Here is a 13,866-nt window from a genome sequence, read left to right as displayed (position 1 = left end):
AGGGTCAGAGACATTCTGTAACTTGTCCAAGGTCACGGAGGTGATATGTGTTAGAACTGAGATCCAAGGCCCAGTGACGTGAGCCCCCACTATTAACCCCTGTCCTGTGTCTGTGAAAAAATGTAGAAACACCCACTTTACTGCACACAAGGAAGCTACATATGCAACTAAAGTGTTTTGTATTGAAAAAGATCTGCCCAGATGTTGATCGACATTTTAAAAGTTACCATTGTTACTATTGTTATGCATGCTGTTGAGATTGTTGCCTATGCAGGCAAAATATTTCCATTTCCTAAATGGAAGAGAACAGCGACTTCTTGGAGAGAAATATCCAGATGATTTAAAAGTTATTTGAAGTTGCTATTACTGGTGTTCTCTAATTTTCTCATTGGCTATAAAATTTCAAACAAAGCTGATCCTATTAAGAGATTCCTTTTGGAAATGAATTGAATATATGAATGAAAAGATGACTTTGGACCACTGCGGGTAACAACTAGACCAGAGTGATGAAGTTTTGAGGTTTGGGCCTATAGCTAGGTGAATCATGCAGTTTGTTTGGTAGACAAATATCCTTCAAAGACTGTGACTCTTGTGGTGCCATGGGATGGAAGAACATGACAAAAAGAATCCAGAATAGTGAAAAGTTTGGGTGTTACTAGAATTATTGTTTTGTCATGAGACTTTCAGGTTATATAGCTACCCTAGAGCAATAATTTTCAAACTTTATGGAAGACCATAGGGACATTGTTAAAATTGCAGCTACCTGGGACCCATCCCCGGAGATTCTAATACGATAGTTTGGGGCCAGCATTTTGACAAATACTGGACTGGAGGATGCCCATTGCTCAAAGTTTAACATTCCTGAATGGAGTTAATTAAATTTCTGTTTTTTCAAAAGAGAACATGTCATTAAAAAATACAGAATTTGTCCACTTAGTAAATTATATAAATGTTTGACCTCTATGCTGTACACCTAAAACTACTAAAACATACGAACTGTAATAAAAAAAAGTTAAAAAACAAAACAAAAAAGTATAGAAACATTAAAAGAAAAACACACACACACCAGAATTTGCTTTAAATACTAAATTGTCTAGGTTTCTGAAGGGTCCAGTTCTCCTACCCCTCCCAATCTCTTTTGTGAAGCATGACCCTCAGACCCATTGCATACAATTGAATTCTTGCCTAAATGTTAATGATTTGACCAGGGGCTTTTAGCACTCTCTGGCAACTCTGGGCAATGTGCATGGCGGAATCATCCTTAGGTTCCTCCTCACCATGGCAACCAGTGCACACTGATCTCTGTCCGTTTCCAGGCTGACAACTCTACAGGCTCACCTGAGTCATAGCAGCAGGAGAAAGCTGCAGCTGGCTTTGGTGGTCCAAATGTCCTGGAAACAGGGCTTTCAATCTCAGGCCCCGACTTCCTCTCTTCAGTTTCTGGGTAAGAAGCAGTTTGGACTCTGGGAATTGGGGGCCTGAGAGAAAGAGGGTCAGAGGGGGATTCTGGGATATGAGAGAAATTGGTGGCAGATAGGTGTAAATTGGAGCTGTCAGCTGGACCAGCAGGAAATAAGAAGTATGAATCTCAGGGGAAGGGAATGAATCACAGTTCACAAAGACAGCTTGAAATTTAGGCCAGGAGGTGAATTATAAGTTTTTCACTCTACGTGAAATATCAAGACACAAGGAAAACCCATCACCCTTTGCCTTTGAGTGTTTGTGGGGGGCAGGGGAGGTGTGGTAAAATTAGAATTGGAGAGAAGGATGATAGCCTTGAGTTTCTCCCAACATTTTAATATAAAAAAATGTTCAAACATATAGCAAACTTGAAAGAATTTAGAGTGAAACATACTAGTTAGATTCTACCATTAATATTTTTTAACTACTTGATCACATTTTATCCATCTGTATATCTCTCTGTTCCTCCATCAATATATCTTATTTTTTTGGATAGCTTTGATTTTAATATTCTGATTATTTTCTTCTTTCTTTCCTTCCAATTCTGGCATTTATTCCCCTCCTTTTATTTGTTCTCATTCATCTATAGCCATCATCTTTAATGATACAGCAAAGAATATGATGATGATAAAAATAATTATCATTTATTGAACATATACTATATGATAAGCATAGTGCTAGCCACTTTTCTTATATTATTATCTCATTATTTGTCAGAATGAGAAAGAGGTAAAATTATCCCTCTTTTAATGATAAGGAAATGGAGTCTTAGAAATGAATGGCTAAACTAGAATTCAAGTCTGGTCTTACCTGACATGTTGCCTTGGCAGACCAGTTTCAGGGGGAATAACAGCCCTTGAGGTTCACTTTCAAACTGAATTAGTGAAAAAATTCACTAAAATAATCTCAAACCTCTTATCCAGATCATTGATGACTATTTTTCACACGTAAACATGTCTTTAGTTCAGATCTAGTGGAAAGGCTATCCTTGGCTGGGAACCCTCTGGGTATCTGCTTTTCTTTGCACAAGAGTGAAGTAGACGACATTTCCTTCTCTTTGTCATCATTGCTGAAATTTATCGAATTTTTCTATGGACCGAACATTCCACATTTATTTAATTTTTAAGGCTAATTCTCTGGGTTAGATATGATAATCTCCATTTTAGATATTATAAGGAAGAAAAAGGATCTTTTCTTCTACCCTGTTAGGTTCTGGGACTGGGGCCCACAGATTAAATTAACAAAAGAGATTAACAAAAGAAACAGCTTATATTACATGCACATGGGGGCTCCCTAAGAAAGAAGTGAAAACCCAAAGAAGTGGTTAGATGTGGAGGCTCATATCTCATTCTAACAAAGATTGTGAAATAACAAGACAAAGGGAGTGGGGTAGGTTGTAGGAAGTGAACTGTGCTTCTAGGTGCAGTAAATTGTGGGAAGGTAAATATACGGGAGAAACTAATGAAAAAAAAGGGGTAACATCCATAGTGGCCAGCCATGGGAGGCAGGTTAAATTATAGTGAAGTCATATAACGGAATGCTTTGCAGCCATTTAAAAATAATGTACAAGAATATTTAACAACATGCAAAAATGTTCATGATACATCGGAGGTCGGGGGGGAAGCTGGCCTCAAAATATATCACAATGGTGTTACACACACACACACCACACACACACACACGTGCACATTAAATGACTATACATTACAGATTATTAGCACTAGTTATGCTTTTGTAATGGGGTACGGGGAAGTTTTAACTTTCTCCTTAACATTATGAATATTTTTCTACAACCAAGGATTGATTACGTTTGCAATGAAGCATCTTATAAAAGTGGTAGAGACAGAATGCCTCTGAGTGCCTTTCCCAATCCAGTTACAGCGGCTGACGCAGGGAGTCACCCCTAGAACAGGGATCTCTGCCTTGTCCTCCCAGGGCCATCCGGGCTCTGGCCAGTTGCTGCCGGAACTACCTGGATCTCTGCTCTGTTCCTCACCTCAGGGTAAATACCTAAACCCTGAATACAATCCCCCTCAAGCACATTCCTGATATTATTGATAAGAAGGAAGAGAGAGTATTTTAGAAATTCATGTTACTTTCAGGTCATCTAGAAGGCCGGTTTCAGATGAAATTTTGATTGAAACCTTTCTGAATACTTCAGTAACTTTTGAGAAGTTTTTTGAGTGTCCAACTGCAGCCTCCTGTAGGCACATGGCCGCTTTTGAGAATGCCAGAGTCTGTTGCTATGGAAACAATAGTCAAGTCACACTGACAGGAGAACTCCTGAGCCCCCAAGAACATTGAGTTTCCTTCTGTTCGAGAATTAGTCTTTTGTTTCACACAGGTGCTTTTAAGAACTGGCCAGCCATTCTCATAAATGGGATTACATTTTTTGTAGCTCCTAAGTAACAAAATTTTCAGCTGATGGATGCTTTTGTATCTTGCGAGCTGCTGGAGCCAAAATATTATATGATCAGAGCTCATCTTGCGTGCACGCCAGGGTTGCCCACAATATTTTCAAACTATAAACTGCTTTCTTACATTATTACTTGTATTTTTAAAAATTCAAGTTTCTGCACTACAGCCCTATGACGTCAAATGCTAATGTAAAGTAGATCTATTGGAGATTTAGAAAAGCCAAGTGAATTTTCTCAAAACACAGTAGAGTGGAAACGCCATTATGTCCTGTGTAGGAACAGATTAATCACCACTCTTTTTAACCAAGAATGACCGTACAGGTACTCCAGCTTCCCTGTTATTCTCTTTCAAGGCTCAGTTATCACTGACCTTCCAGTATGTGGCCCGAAGCCAGTGATCTTGAAAATACCTTTGAAAAACAACATGTGAGTAAAGAGATTCAGCTTGATGATGAGGGAGAGAAAGGGCATTAAGGAGCAAACCCCAATGTGGGCAAGCCACATCTTTTTTACCTTTCAATTCACATTTCCTAAACTTCAGATATTCTGAAACACCTAAGCAAAGTGCGGTAAATAGAAGTTATTTTCAAAAAATAATTTTGCAAAAACTGAAAATAACCTAAATGTTCATTAAGAGTAGAATGGATGCATAAATGGTGTCATATTCATACAAGGAAATAATACTCAGCAATAAAAGCAGAAAGACCTGCTGGATAAAATTTGAATACACTGTGCTGAATGAGAAAAGCAAGAGTCAGAAGAACATGTGCTCTATGATTGCATTTATATGAAGTTCCATCTGATCCTTCCAGAGCTAATCTCCAGGGGAAAGAAAATGAATCAGGCTAAACTGGGAGGACAGGGCGAGATTGACTGGGAAAGAGGCACCCGGGAACTTTCTAAAATAGTGCTTCTCAACCTTGGCTGCACATTAGAGTCACCTGGGAATCTTTTTAAAATCCTGATTTCTGGGCCTCATCCTCCGGAAATTCTGGGCCACAACATTAGTAACAAAGCAACAGCAGTTCTGGAGGATGAGGCCCAGAAATCAGGATTTTAAAAAAAGATTCCCAGGTGAGTCTAATGTGCAGCCACGGTTGAGAACGACTGTTCTAAAATGAAGGAAATGCAATCCATCTTGACTGGGGTGAAGTCACATACATGGGTGTATACATTTGTCAAAAATCATCAGGCTGTACACTTCAATTCTGTGTAGTTGCTTATATGTTATACCTCAATGAAAAAAAAGTGTATTATATAGTCTTTCTCTGTGAGGCATGCTTCTAAGTGCTTTACATTGAATTAACTCATTTAATTATCACAAAAATATGGGAGAGAAGATATGTTTATTTGCATTTTACAGATGGCGACACTGAGATAGGTAGAGAGGTTATATCAAAGGTAAAGGGTCCAGGATTTGAACACTGGTAGTTCCACTCCAGAGCCGAAATCTTAGCTGCTGAAGTAGCAACCAGCTGGTTGTTTTCCATTCCTTGAAAGAGCTTTTCCAAATGTGATAGCAGGACAATGGCTCAGATAAGCAGAAGGAATCTGGTTACGGGTAAATACTCGTATTCATGCTGGGTGTTGGGATGTTTTTAATGATTCCATTTAGCTTCAACAAAGACAACACTACTAAATTGCAGGCTGGCCGTGCAGATAGATGATCAGGAAGGCCAGTCTCCTGAACTTTGTTTGCTAATTACTGTACAGCACAGTTCATGTAGGACAAGCCAAACCCTGTGCCTGGCATTACCAAGAGATGGAAGGTGAAATGCTTCAGGCTTTGAGCTTGAAAGAAGACTCACCTGTGCTCTCTTCGGCAGCACACATACTAAAATTGGAACGATACAGAGAAGATTAGCAAGGCCCCTGTGCAAGGATGAGATGCAAATTTGTGAAATGTTCCATATTTAAAAATAAAGACGACTCACCACTCCAGTTTGCTAGTTACCACTTATTGTATTGTTTATTATACAGAGAAAAATTAGCAGCGACACCAAAGTATTAACTGTGGCTGACTTATGGTAGGAATGAGATTGAAGTGGGAGGCAATTTCCAACTTCTCATTTGCATAGCCTTTGCAATTTTTATGTGTGTAATTTTGATGAGATTTTTAAGAGTTTTCAACAGTTATCTAATCAACTGTCTGCTTATGTGAAGGTTAGCCATTTTGCAATCTTCATTTATTCATTGAATAAACGTTTACCAAATGTCTACTAGATGCCAGATCCTAGGTACTAGAGATACATAGGAATTAGTAGTCTCGTGGTCAGACAGACATGTGCATAAACACTCAAACAACAAGGTGGTTACTCTGCAGTTGAAGGGATTTAGATTAGACCAGGGATACTGCCAAACTCTGCTGTTAGCCATGGGTTTGGTGGCTCTACATGTCTGGGGGCAGGCAGTAGGGGGGCTGAGGGGAGTTGAAACATTTCTGAATGATGTAGGGTTCTACAATTCTCTTATCTAATCTATTAAAAGAGAAACATGCAAATTGCACCTCTGTTATGCCCCAAGCCACGCCCACCAGCCATTCAGAGCGACTATATGCAAATTAACCCAACCAAGATGGCGGCCGGCAGCCATAGAGCTGGAGCAAGCAGGAGGCTTGGTTGCCCTGGTGATGGAGGAAGCCAAGCTCTGAATGGCTGGTGGGCGTGGCTTGGGGCATAGCAGAGGTGCAGTCAATTTGCATGTTTCTCTTTTAATAGATTAGATAAGAGAATTGTAGAACCCTACATCATTCAGAAATGTTTCAACTCCCCTCAGCCTGCCCTGCCTGGCTGTGGCCTCCGCTCAAGGCAACAAAGTTTCAATTATAGAAGAAAAATAAATCCCAGGTACTTGCTTCCAGCCAGCCTCCACTGGAAGCTGGACAGCCATCAGCCCCATCACCCAGGCTGGCCACACCCTCATGGGGTGAGGGTCCCCGCTGGGGGGCTTGACCAGCCTGCAAACAGCCATCAGCTCCTCATCCAGACTGGCCAGGCCCCCCAGTGGGGACCCCTACCCTGAAGGGGATGTGGCTAGCCTGCAAACAGCCATCAGCCCCTCACCCAGGCTGGCCAGGCACCCCAGTGCGGACCCCCACTCTGATCCGGGACACCCTTTGGGGCAAACCAGCCGGCCCCCACCCATGCACCAGGCCTCTATCCTATATAATAAAAGGGTAATATTCAAACTGACCCTAACAGAAGGGAATGACTGGTCACTATGACACACACTGACCACCAGGGGGCAGATGCTCAATGCAGGAGCTGCCCCCTGGTGGTCAGTGTGCTCCCACAGGGGGAGCTCTGCTCAGCCACAAGCCAGGCTGAGGCTGCGAGTACAGCGGTGGTGGTGGGAGCCTCTCCTGCCTCCTCAGCAGCGCTAAGGATGTCTGACTGCAGCTTAGGCCTGCTCCCCGCTGGCAAGTGGACATCGCCCGAGGGCTCCTGGGCTGCCAGAGGGATGTCTGACTGCCAGCTTAGGCCCAATTCCCCAGGGGTCCCAGACTGCGAGAGGGAACAGGCTGGGCTGAGGGATGCGCCCCCCCCCCCCCCAGTGCACAAATTTTTGTGCACTGGGCCTCTAGTTTTATGAATATTACCAGAAGCATGTTTGTACATGGAAGATGTAGGGCTGATTTTACATGTTAACATGGCTTGTAAGACATACATTTTATTCCAATCCTGGGTTCTCATGGTCAAGTAGTTGCTGTCAGTTCTAGGAGGACTAAATCTTAAGGTTGTAATTTGAATGCTTTCCTCCATTGCATGGCTACTGGCTATATCCTCCTCAACATCAGTCACTGTTTTCCCATTTTGCAAAAGATATAATGGGTAAGAGGGGCTGGCTTGGTGCAGATTTATTGTTTATTTTTTAGAGTCTTTTGAAATGAAAATGCCAAGGAAACCCACTAATGACCAGAGTTGAAAATACTCACTGTACATCCAGGAGACAGTCATATTGCTTTGTGATATAAAGGCAAACAATTGTTACAAGCTTGTGCTGTCCTTAGACCCAGAAAAAGAATTGGTAAATGTACACTTTCCTTCCTGCTTGAGCTTACAACAAAAATTTTTTTTTTTATAAATAAGTAACGGGTTGTAGAAAGTAGCTATTCTCAGGGCCAGGTGGTTCATTAGCACCATATGGCGTGCCTGTACCAGACATCTCTTTCTTAAATCCTATGTTCCTGCCTGTTTAAAATGTGAATGATTGCCTCCCCTTTTCCACTCCAGGACATTCAGGGGAGTTAATCCTTCCTGGCACACTGTGTCCTTCAGCACCTTCTTTAAAAGCATGCCTATTTGTAATTGTTCTGTAATTGGAAGTCAGCTTCACTGGACAAGTGCACGTCTTAAGCCCTTCACAGTAGCCTATCAGTAGCCTAAATAAACCACAGAAATATAAAAACAATTCGTTGGGAGTTTTTGCAAAATGAATGCATGTTAGTAATCAGTGTAGTTGCAGAGACTTTGCCACTCAGGTCTAACTGCTTGGATATGCTGACTCTACCAATGGGGGTTAGGGAGAATCAAAGAAAATTCTCCATGGTCCATGATTCCAGTTTATTTTTGGCTGAGGCCCTAAGGCTTCTATAGGGTCAGAAAATTTGTTTATAACCATAGTTTCTGCATTGGGGAAAGAAATGCCATTTCTGCTCCCTTCTCCTTTTGCAAACCAATGGAAAACAATTAGGAGAATAATAGGCAGTAGAGAAAACTTCCATCTTTATTGAAATTAGGAGACATTCATATCTGGACTTCTAATACTGTGTTTGAAAAGGGCTTTCTGATTAGTGAAAACTGTATCAGTGTAAACACAGACTCAGAGATAAGGCCGGGGGCTTCAAATTTCGTGGGCCAACAAGGCAGAGTGCAGAGTTTTTCAAAATATAGGGTGCCCCAAAAAGTGTATACACACACTTTGAATAATTATAAAGCAGTGTCTATTAAAACACATTTTGTTTTCAAAATTGAGCTGTCAGGTGTTAAAGTATGTATATATTTTTGGGGGACACCCTATAGATATCACAGCGTTGGCTTAAAAAAGGTCCAGGTACCTAGGCTGACAGCCACAAGTTGTCAGCTCTGAGTGACCTCAGAGAACAACTGAGCAAGCACATAGGAAACACATGGACATACCATCTTAGGACACTGAGGGGCGGGGTGAAGGATAAGCTGGGGTGTGTGCAAACATCCCTTTAGCTTCTATGTCTGCTAAAGAAGAGTGAAGATGCCCTGGCTGCTTTAGCGTAATGGCTAGAGCATTGGCCTGCGGACTGGAGTGTCCTGGGTTTGATTCCGGTCAAGGGCACATGCCTGGGTTGTGGGCTCGGTCCCTAGTAGGGGGCGGGCAGGAGGCAGCCAATCAATGATTCTCTCTCATCATTGATGTTTCTATCTCTCTCTGTTTCTCCCTTCCTCTCTGAAATCATTAAAAATATATTTAAGAAGAAAGAGTATAGACTTATCATGCACCAAAAACCTCCATTAAGAGGTTTCACTGGGAACATGTAGTTTGCTATCTCATTTATGTAGAATTGTATGCACACACATACACACACAAACAGTGGTGGGAAGGGAAGGATAGAGCTAGAACTATCCATAATGACTTATAGGAATTTGCAAGGTTATATTACCAAGTGAAAAGAAGTTGAAGGTGATATGTAAATTGACTCATTCTATTTGTGTAGAACCAACGTTCTTATATGTTTGGAGAAAGGTGCATATGGCAGTCAATTAACAATATTAGTCTCAGGAGTATGGTACTGGAAAGAGCTGGAGTCAACAGGGTGAGGAGAAAGGTGTGTGTGTATTCAGATAGTCCCAAACTTATGATTTTTAAACTTTATAATGGTGTGAAAGCAAATTACATTCAGTAGAAACTATCCTGCAAATTTTGAATTTTGACCTTTTCCTGAGCTAGTAATATATGTTAAGATACTCTCTCTTGATGCTGGGCAGTGATAGTGAACCACAGCTCCTGGTCAGTCACACAATCTCAAGGGTAAACAACTGATACTCTACAGTGTACTGTGTTGCTAGCATTTTTAGATACTGTGTTTTGTATTTTTCCATCCTATCACGTCTACAAAATACCTGTCTGTGTCTTCTAGTTCTGGTGAGAAGGGGAAGGCAATTACTCTTGTGATGAAACTCAAGATGATTGTCCAACTGTAGGCTAATGTAGGTATTCTAAACACATTTATGGTAGGCTAAGCTAAGCTATGATGCTTAGGTTAGGTGTATTAAATGGATTTTTGACTTACATTTTCAACTTCTAATGAGTTTATTGGGATGTAACACCATTGTAACATCATCATTTAAAAATTATATAATTTTAAAATTGGTATTACTTTTTATAATTTGAAAAAGAAAAATGCTTAACAAAAAACAGGGCAGTAATTGTTTTTCTTGAAATAATAATTTTAAAAAGGAGCTCAGAGAAGAGCTAAGAGCTACAAACATCCAAGGAATAGTAATGGTAACAGACATAATTTGAAAAGTAGTTGGTCAGAGAGAGACACTAGAAACATCAAAGAGATTCTTTAAAATAAAGCAGAATATAAAAAAATGCAAAGAGTTAAAAAGGGAGAGGAAAATAATAGCCATGGCAGACAAAGGAGAACCAATATACGAATAATTGGCCTCCATGATACACTAAGCCAAAGGCTTTTATGAAGGCTGACACCAGAACATAAGAACAGAGGGAAAAGACATATAAATATGTTTCCATAAAAAAAAAGTCTATATACCAAAAGGGCACATTGAGTTCCAAAAGAATTTTGATACAAATGATTAATAACTAGAAATATCCTGGTATATTATGCTTCTGACATAAAGAGTTCTTTGGGTATTTAGCTTGCTTCTTCACCACCACCACCAACACCAGCACAAAAGAAAATCAACTATTTACACATAGATTTAAAAAAATTACTCTTGTACATTAACAAAAAGAAAAATATAAATAAATTACTTAAGGTATTTCAAAACCTTTTTTACATTCATTTTCTGTGAGTCCAGACCTTAGTGTTTGTGTTTTCTCATTCAAAATGGTCTTTACGGTATGAAGAGCACTTGTGATGGCCTGGCTGGTGTGGCTTAGTGGTTGAGCATTGACCCAGGAACCAAGAGGTCACAGTTTGATTCCCAGCCAGGACATATGCTAGGGTTCACTCCTGTTCTTCTTTCGAATTAAAGCTGATTCCATGATGGACGTATCAATCTGTGGAGAATAGCTTTTTTTCTCTCTCTCCAAAGTAGAAAATTCAGCACCCGTACTTAGAGTTCTGTTGGAGAAGTAACTGAACTCAGAATGCATCAGGGATCCAACTGCAGTTCAGTGATGATGGATTCAACAATTGGCAGCAGTTCTTCAGAGAATACAGGCTGTGGTTTCCTCCTGGGATGACCTTGCCGGGACCGTTGACAACAGTGCTAGTGGAAAGTGGAATGAAACAGTTAGTTGAGCCTTAGAAAACAGAAACAGTAGATGAGCAAAAGATGACACATCAGAAAAAAGCATAGGGGAGGAAGCTGATTTCCTCCCTCACATTCTGTTTAGGGTTAGGTTAAAGGCAGAGTCCCCGGAGAATTAGTTTTGACTCTCAAATCCTATTTGGCCTCAAGGATTTTCCCTATTTCCTCCAGAATAAACAAAGGGAGAATCAAATCAATCCTTATAGAACACTTACATAGTAAGAAGGGCAGATGGGTGGGGATATTGGTTTTGTAAACAGAAACTGTACAGGACGGGGGTGGCTGGCATGGGCCACTGGTGGCCCCTCATTCCCTATAGTTCATCACCACGTTGTCAGGATAACCTGTGCTGCATGACCTCCTTCAAAGGGAGGCAGTACCTAGTAATGAAACTAGGATACTAGTTAAGGGCGTGGGTTCTGTGGCAGAAAGACCCAATTTTTCTTAGGTCTTTCTGTCTTGATTGTGCATGAACTCATTTTTCTTAGGCAAGTGACATAGCCTCTCCAAGACTGATTTCATCCAATGCTTACCTACCCAAGCAAGGGTGGCCTAACTTAAACAGTGGTTTCGAAGTTCAAGTGAACTAATTCAGACACAGGGCCTAATACACAGCTGGGGGCGTATAAAATGCTTGAGCAGCACTGTTTAATATTATGATCCTTAGCCTTAGCTGAGAAAAGTCATAGTGAAAGGGGGTTAGAATTGTCACACACATTCTTATATTTAAATAAAGCTAAGAGTTATGAAGATATAAAAATAAGTGAATGGGGTCTATAACGGATATAAAGTAGTAATAATCAAGAATACAATACCTGCTCAATAGAGTTTGGCAACAAGATACCACATAGGTTGTGTTTCTAGGTAAACTGTAGTTGAAGACTTTCTCTAAAATGTAGTGACAGTTGACATCTACAGGAGTGCCAGAGAGAATGCCTGGAAGTGGAATAGATGCCATTCAGTGTATTAACAAAGCCTCTTAACTCTCCTTCAGTTCTTAGCTTCTCCATCGTGCCCCACACATTTCACTTTTCAGGCAGCTCTGCCTCTCAACTTTCTGCAGCAGCATATGCTGCATATGCAGGTTGGAAGCTCTGTCCCCCTGAAAGCTGCCATCCTATGGGCACAGGGAGACAGGACACAGAGGACAGGATGTGGTACCTGCGACACAGGCTGTCATGAAGCAGGCTGTAGTCCCTGAAATCAGAGCTCTCATTGCCCCTGAGATGATGTCATCCTTTCTGGAAGGAGCCATGGATGCTGGGAAACAGAAGCAAGAATTAGAGATTATTGTCGAGACTATTGAGTAGAATTCCAAATTCCCAGCCTTTGAGAATTGTTCTGGGGTGGGGTCTCAGGTCAGCTAACTTAAAAAACAAAACAAAACAAAACAGAAAGCTAAGCTGGAAAATTCAAGATTCAAGAACTTAGTGATGAGCTCCACAACCAAAGTCCTCTGGTGTGTGAGGAAGGGACTAAGTTTGTCCACAAAGAAACAAGTCCTCAGTTTCATCCAGAGGGCTCCTGGTATGTTGGGGGCATTCCAAATATTTGCAATCCAGTCACCATTATCATCTACTTCTATGCCCATGAGAGAAATCACAATTTAATCATGGCATTTTCCCACTGAACTTCCACTGAACCCTTGCATCCTTCTCCAGGTGGCCATTATAAATCTCTGGGAACTGGCAGGCAAAGTGAAACCTAGGTGTCATCCTCAGGTGGAAAAGAACCTGTCCATTGGAGCAAATTCTTGCTCAAGTTAGCTTGGGTATACACAGCAAAACTGCACTGCAGAGCAGGGATAAAAAATAGACTCCAAAAGATTTATTGCTTTACAGGGCTTTTTTTTTTTTTTTTTTTTTTCTAACACGAATCATGTCACAGAGCAAAATGGAGAGCTGAAGCCTGTTTACATCACATCTATTGTTGAATAATATTCTTTCCACTTACTGAGTGCGCCAATTGCTATTCCTAGGGAACTGATATTGGCAAAGCCACAGAGAGCATAAGTGGCAATGGTCTCCGAACGAATCTGTAAATAAGCATAAACACACAAGTGTATATAAGGTGTGACCCAGCTTATAAATATGACATCCTAACCAGGTTTTCTAGTGTGACTATGGAAACAGTATTGACAACTAAATGTGCAATGCATGGTGTCCAACACTTGTTGCTTCCTAGACACTTTTTTCCATCTCCCCTTGAATTTTGAGGAAGGGAAAAGAGACTATGTGGATTCAGAGACTCTATAAAAGACTTGAGGTTTGCCCAGGCTGGTGTGGTTCAGTTGGTTGAGTGTCATCCCATGCACTGAAAGGTAGCCAGTTCGATTCCAGGTCGGGGCACATACCCAGGTTGTGGGTTTGATCCCTCGTCGGGATGTGTATGGGAGGTGACTGATCAATGTTTCTCTCTCACATCAATATTTTCTCTCTTTAAAAATCAATAAAAAAGAGATTTTAAAAAGTTGTTTAAGAAAAAAAAAATTGAGGTTGGTGGTCTTGGCCTCT

At 40.9% G+C, this 13,866-nt stretch overlaps 1 protein-coding gene and 1 non-coding gene across 2 annotated transcripts in view; one reads left to right on the top strand and one right to left on the bottom strand.

Moving 5' to 3' along the window:
• The first annotated feature begins 5,688 nt into the window (after nucleotides 1–5,688).
• LOC118667837 lies at nucleotides 5,689–5,795 on the top strand. Its single transcript, XR_004971414.1, has one exon. It is a non-coding gene; the product is annotated as a U6 spliceosomal RNA (small nuclear RNA).
• A 4,344-nt stretch (nucleotides 5,796–10,139) lies between these two features.
• SLC28A3 (solute carrier family 28 member 3) overlaps nucleotides 10,140–13,866 on the bottom strand; it is a 59,086-nt gene continuing 55,359 nt past the window's right edge. The window contains exons 16-19 of the mRNA XM_036331495.1: nucleotides 13,307–13,388; nucleotides 12,515–12,613; nucleotides 12,169–12,289; nucleotides 10,140–11,311 (exon numbers count right to left, since the gene is read on the bottom strand). Coding sequence (XP_036187388.1) covers nucleotides 11,185–11,311; nucleotides 12,169–12,289; nucleotides 12,515–12,613; nucleotides 13,307–13,388 — 429 coding nt within the window. The 3' untranslated portion in view covers nucleotides 10,140–11,184. The remainder of the gene's footprint in view (nucleotides 11,312–12,168; nucleotides 12,290–12,514; nucleotides 12,614–13,306; nucleotides 13,389–13,866) is intronic.

This window comes from Myotis myotis, unplaced genomic scaffold, assembly GCF_014108235.1.
Source record: "Myotis myotis isolate mMyoMyo1 unplaced genomic scaffold, mMyoMyo1.p scaffold_m19_p_12, whole genome shotgun sequence".
In the NCBI taxonomy this organism is placed as follows: domain Eukaryota; kingdom Metazoa; phylum Chordata; class Mammalia; order Chiroptera; family Vespertilionidae; genus Myotis; species Myotis myotis.
The sequence above is the reverse complement of the archived record's forward strand: the minus strand, read 5'-3'. Positions and strand labels throughout refer to the sequence as shown.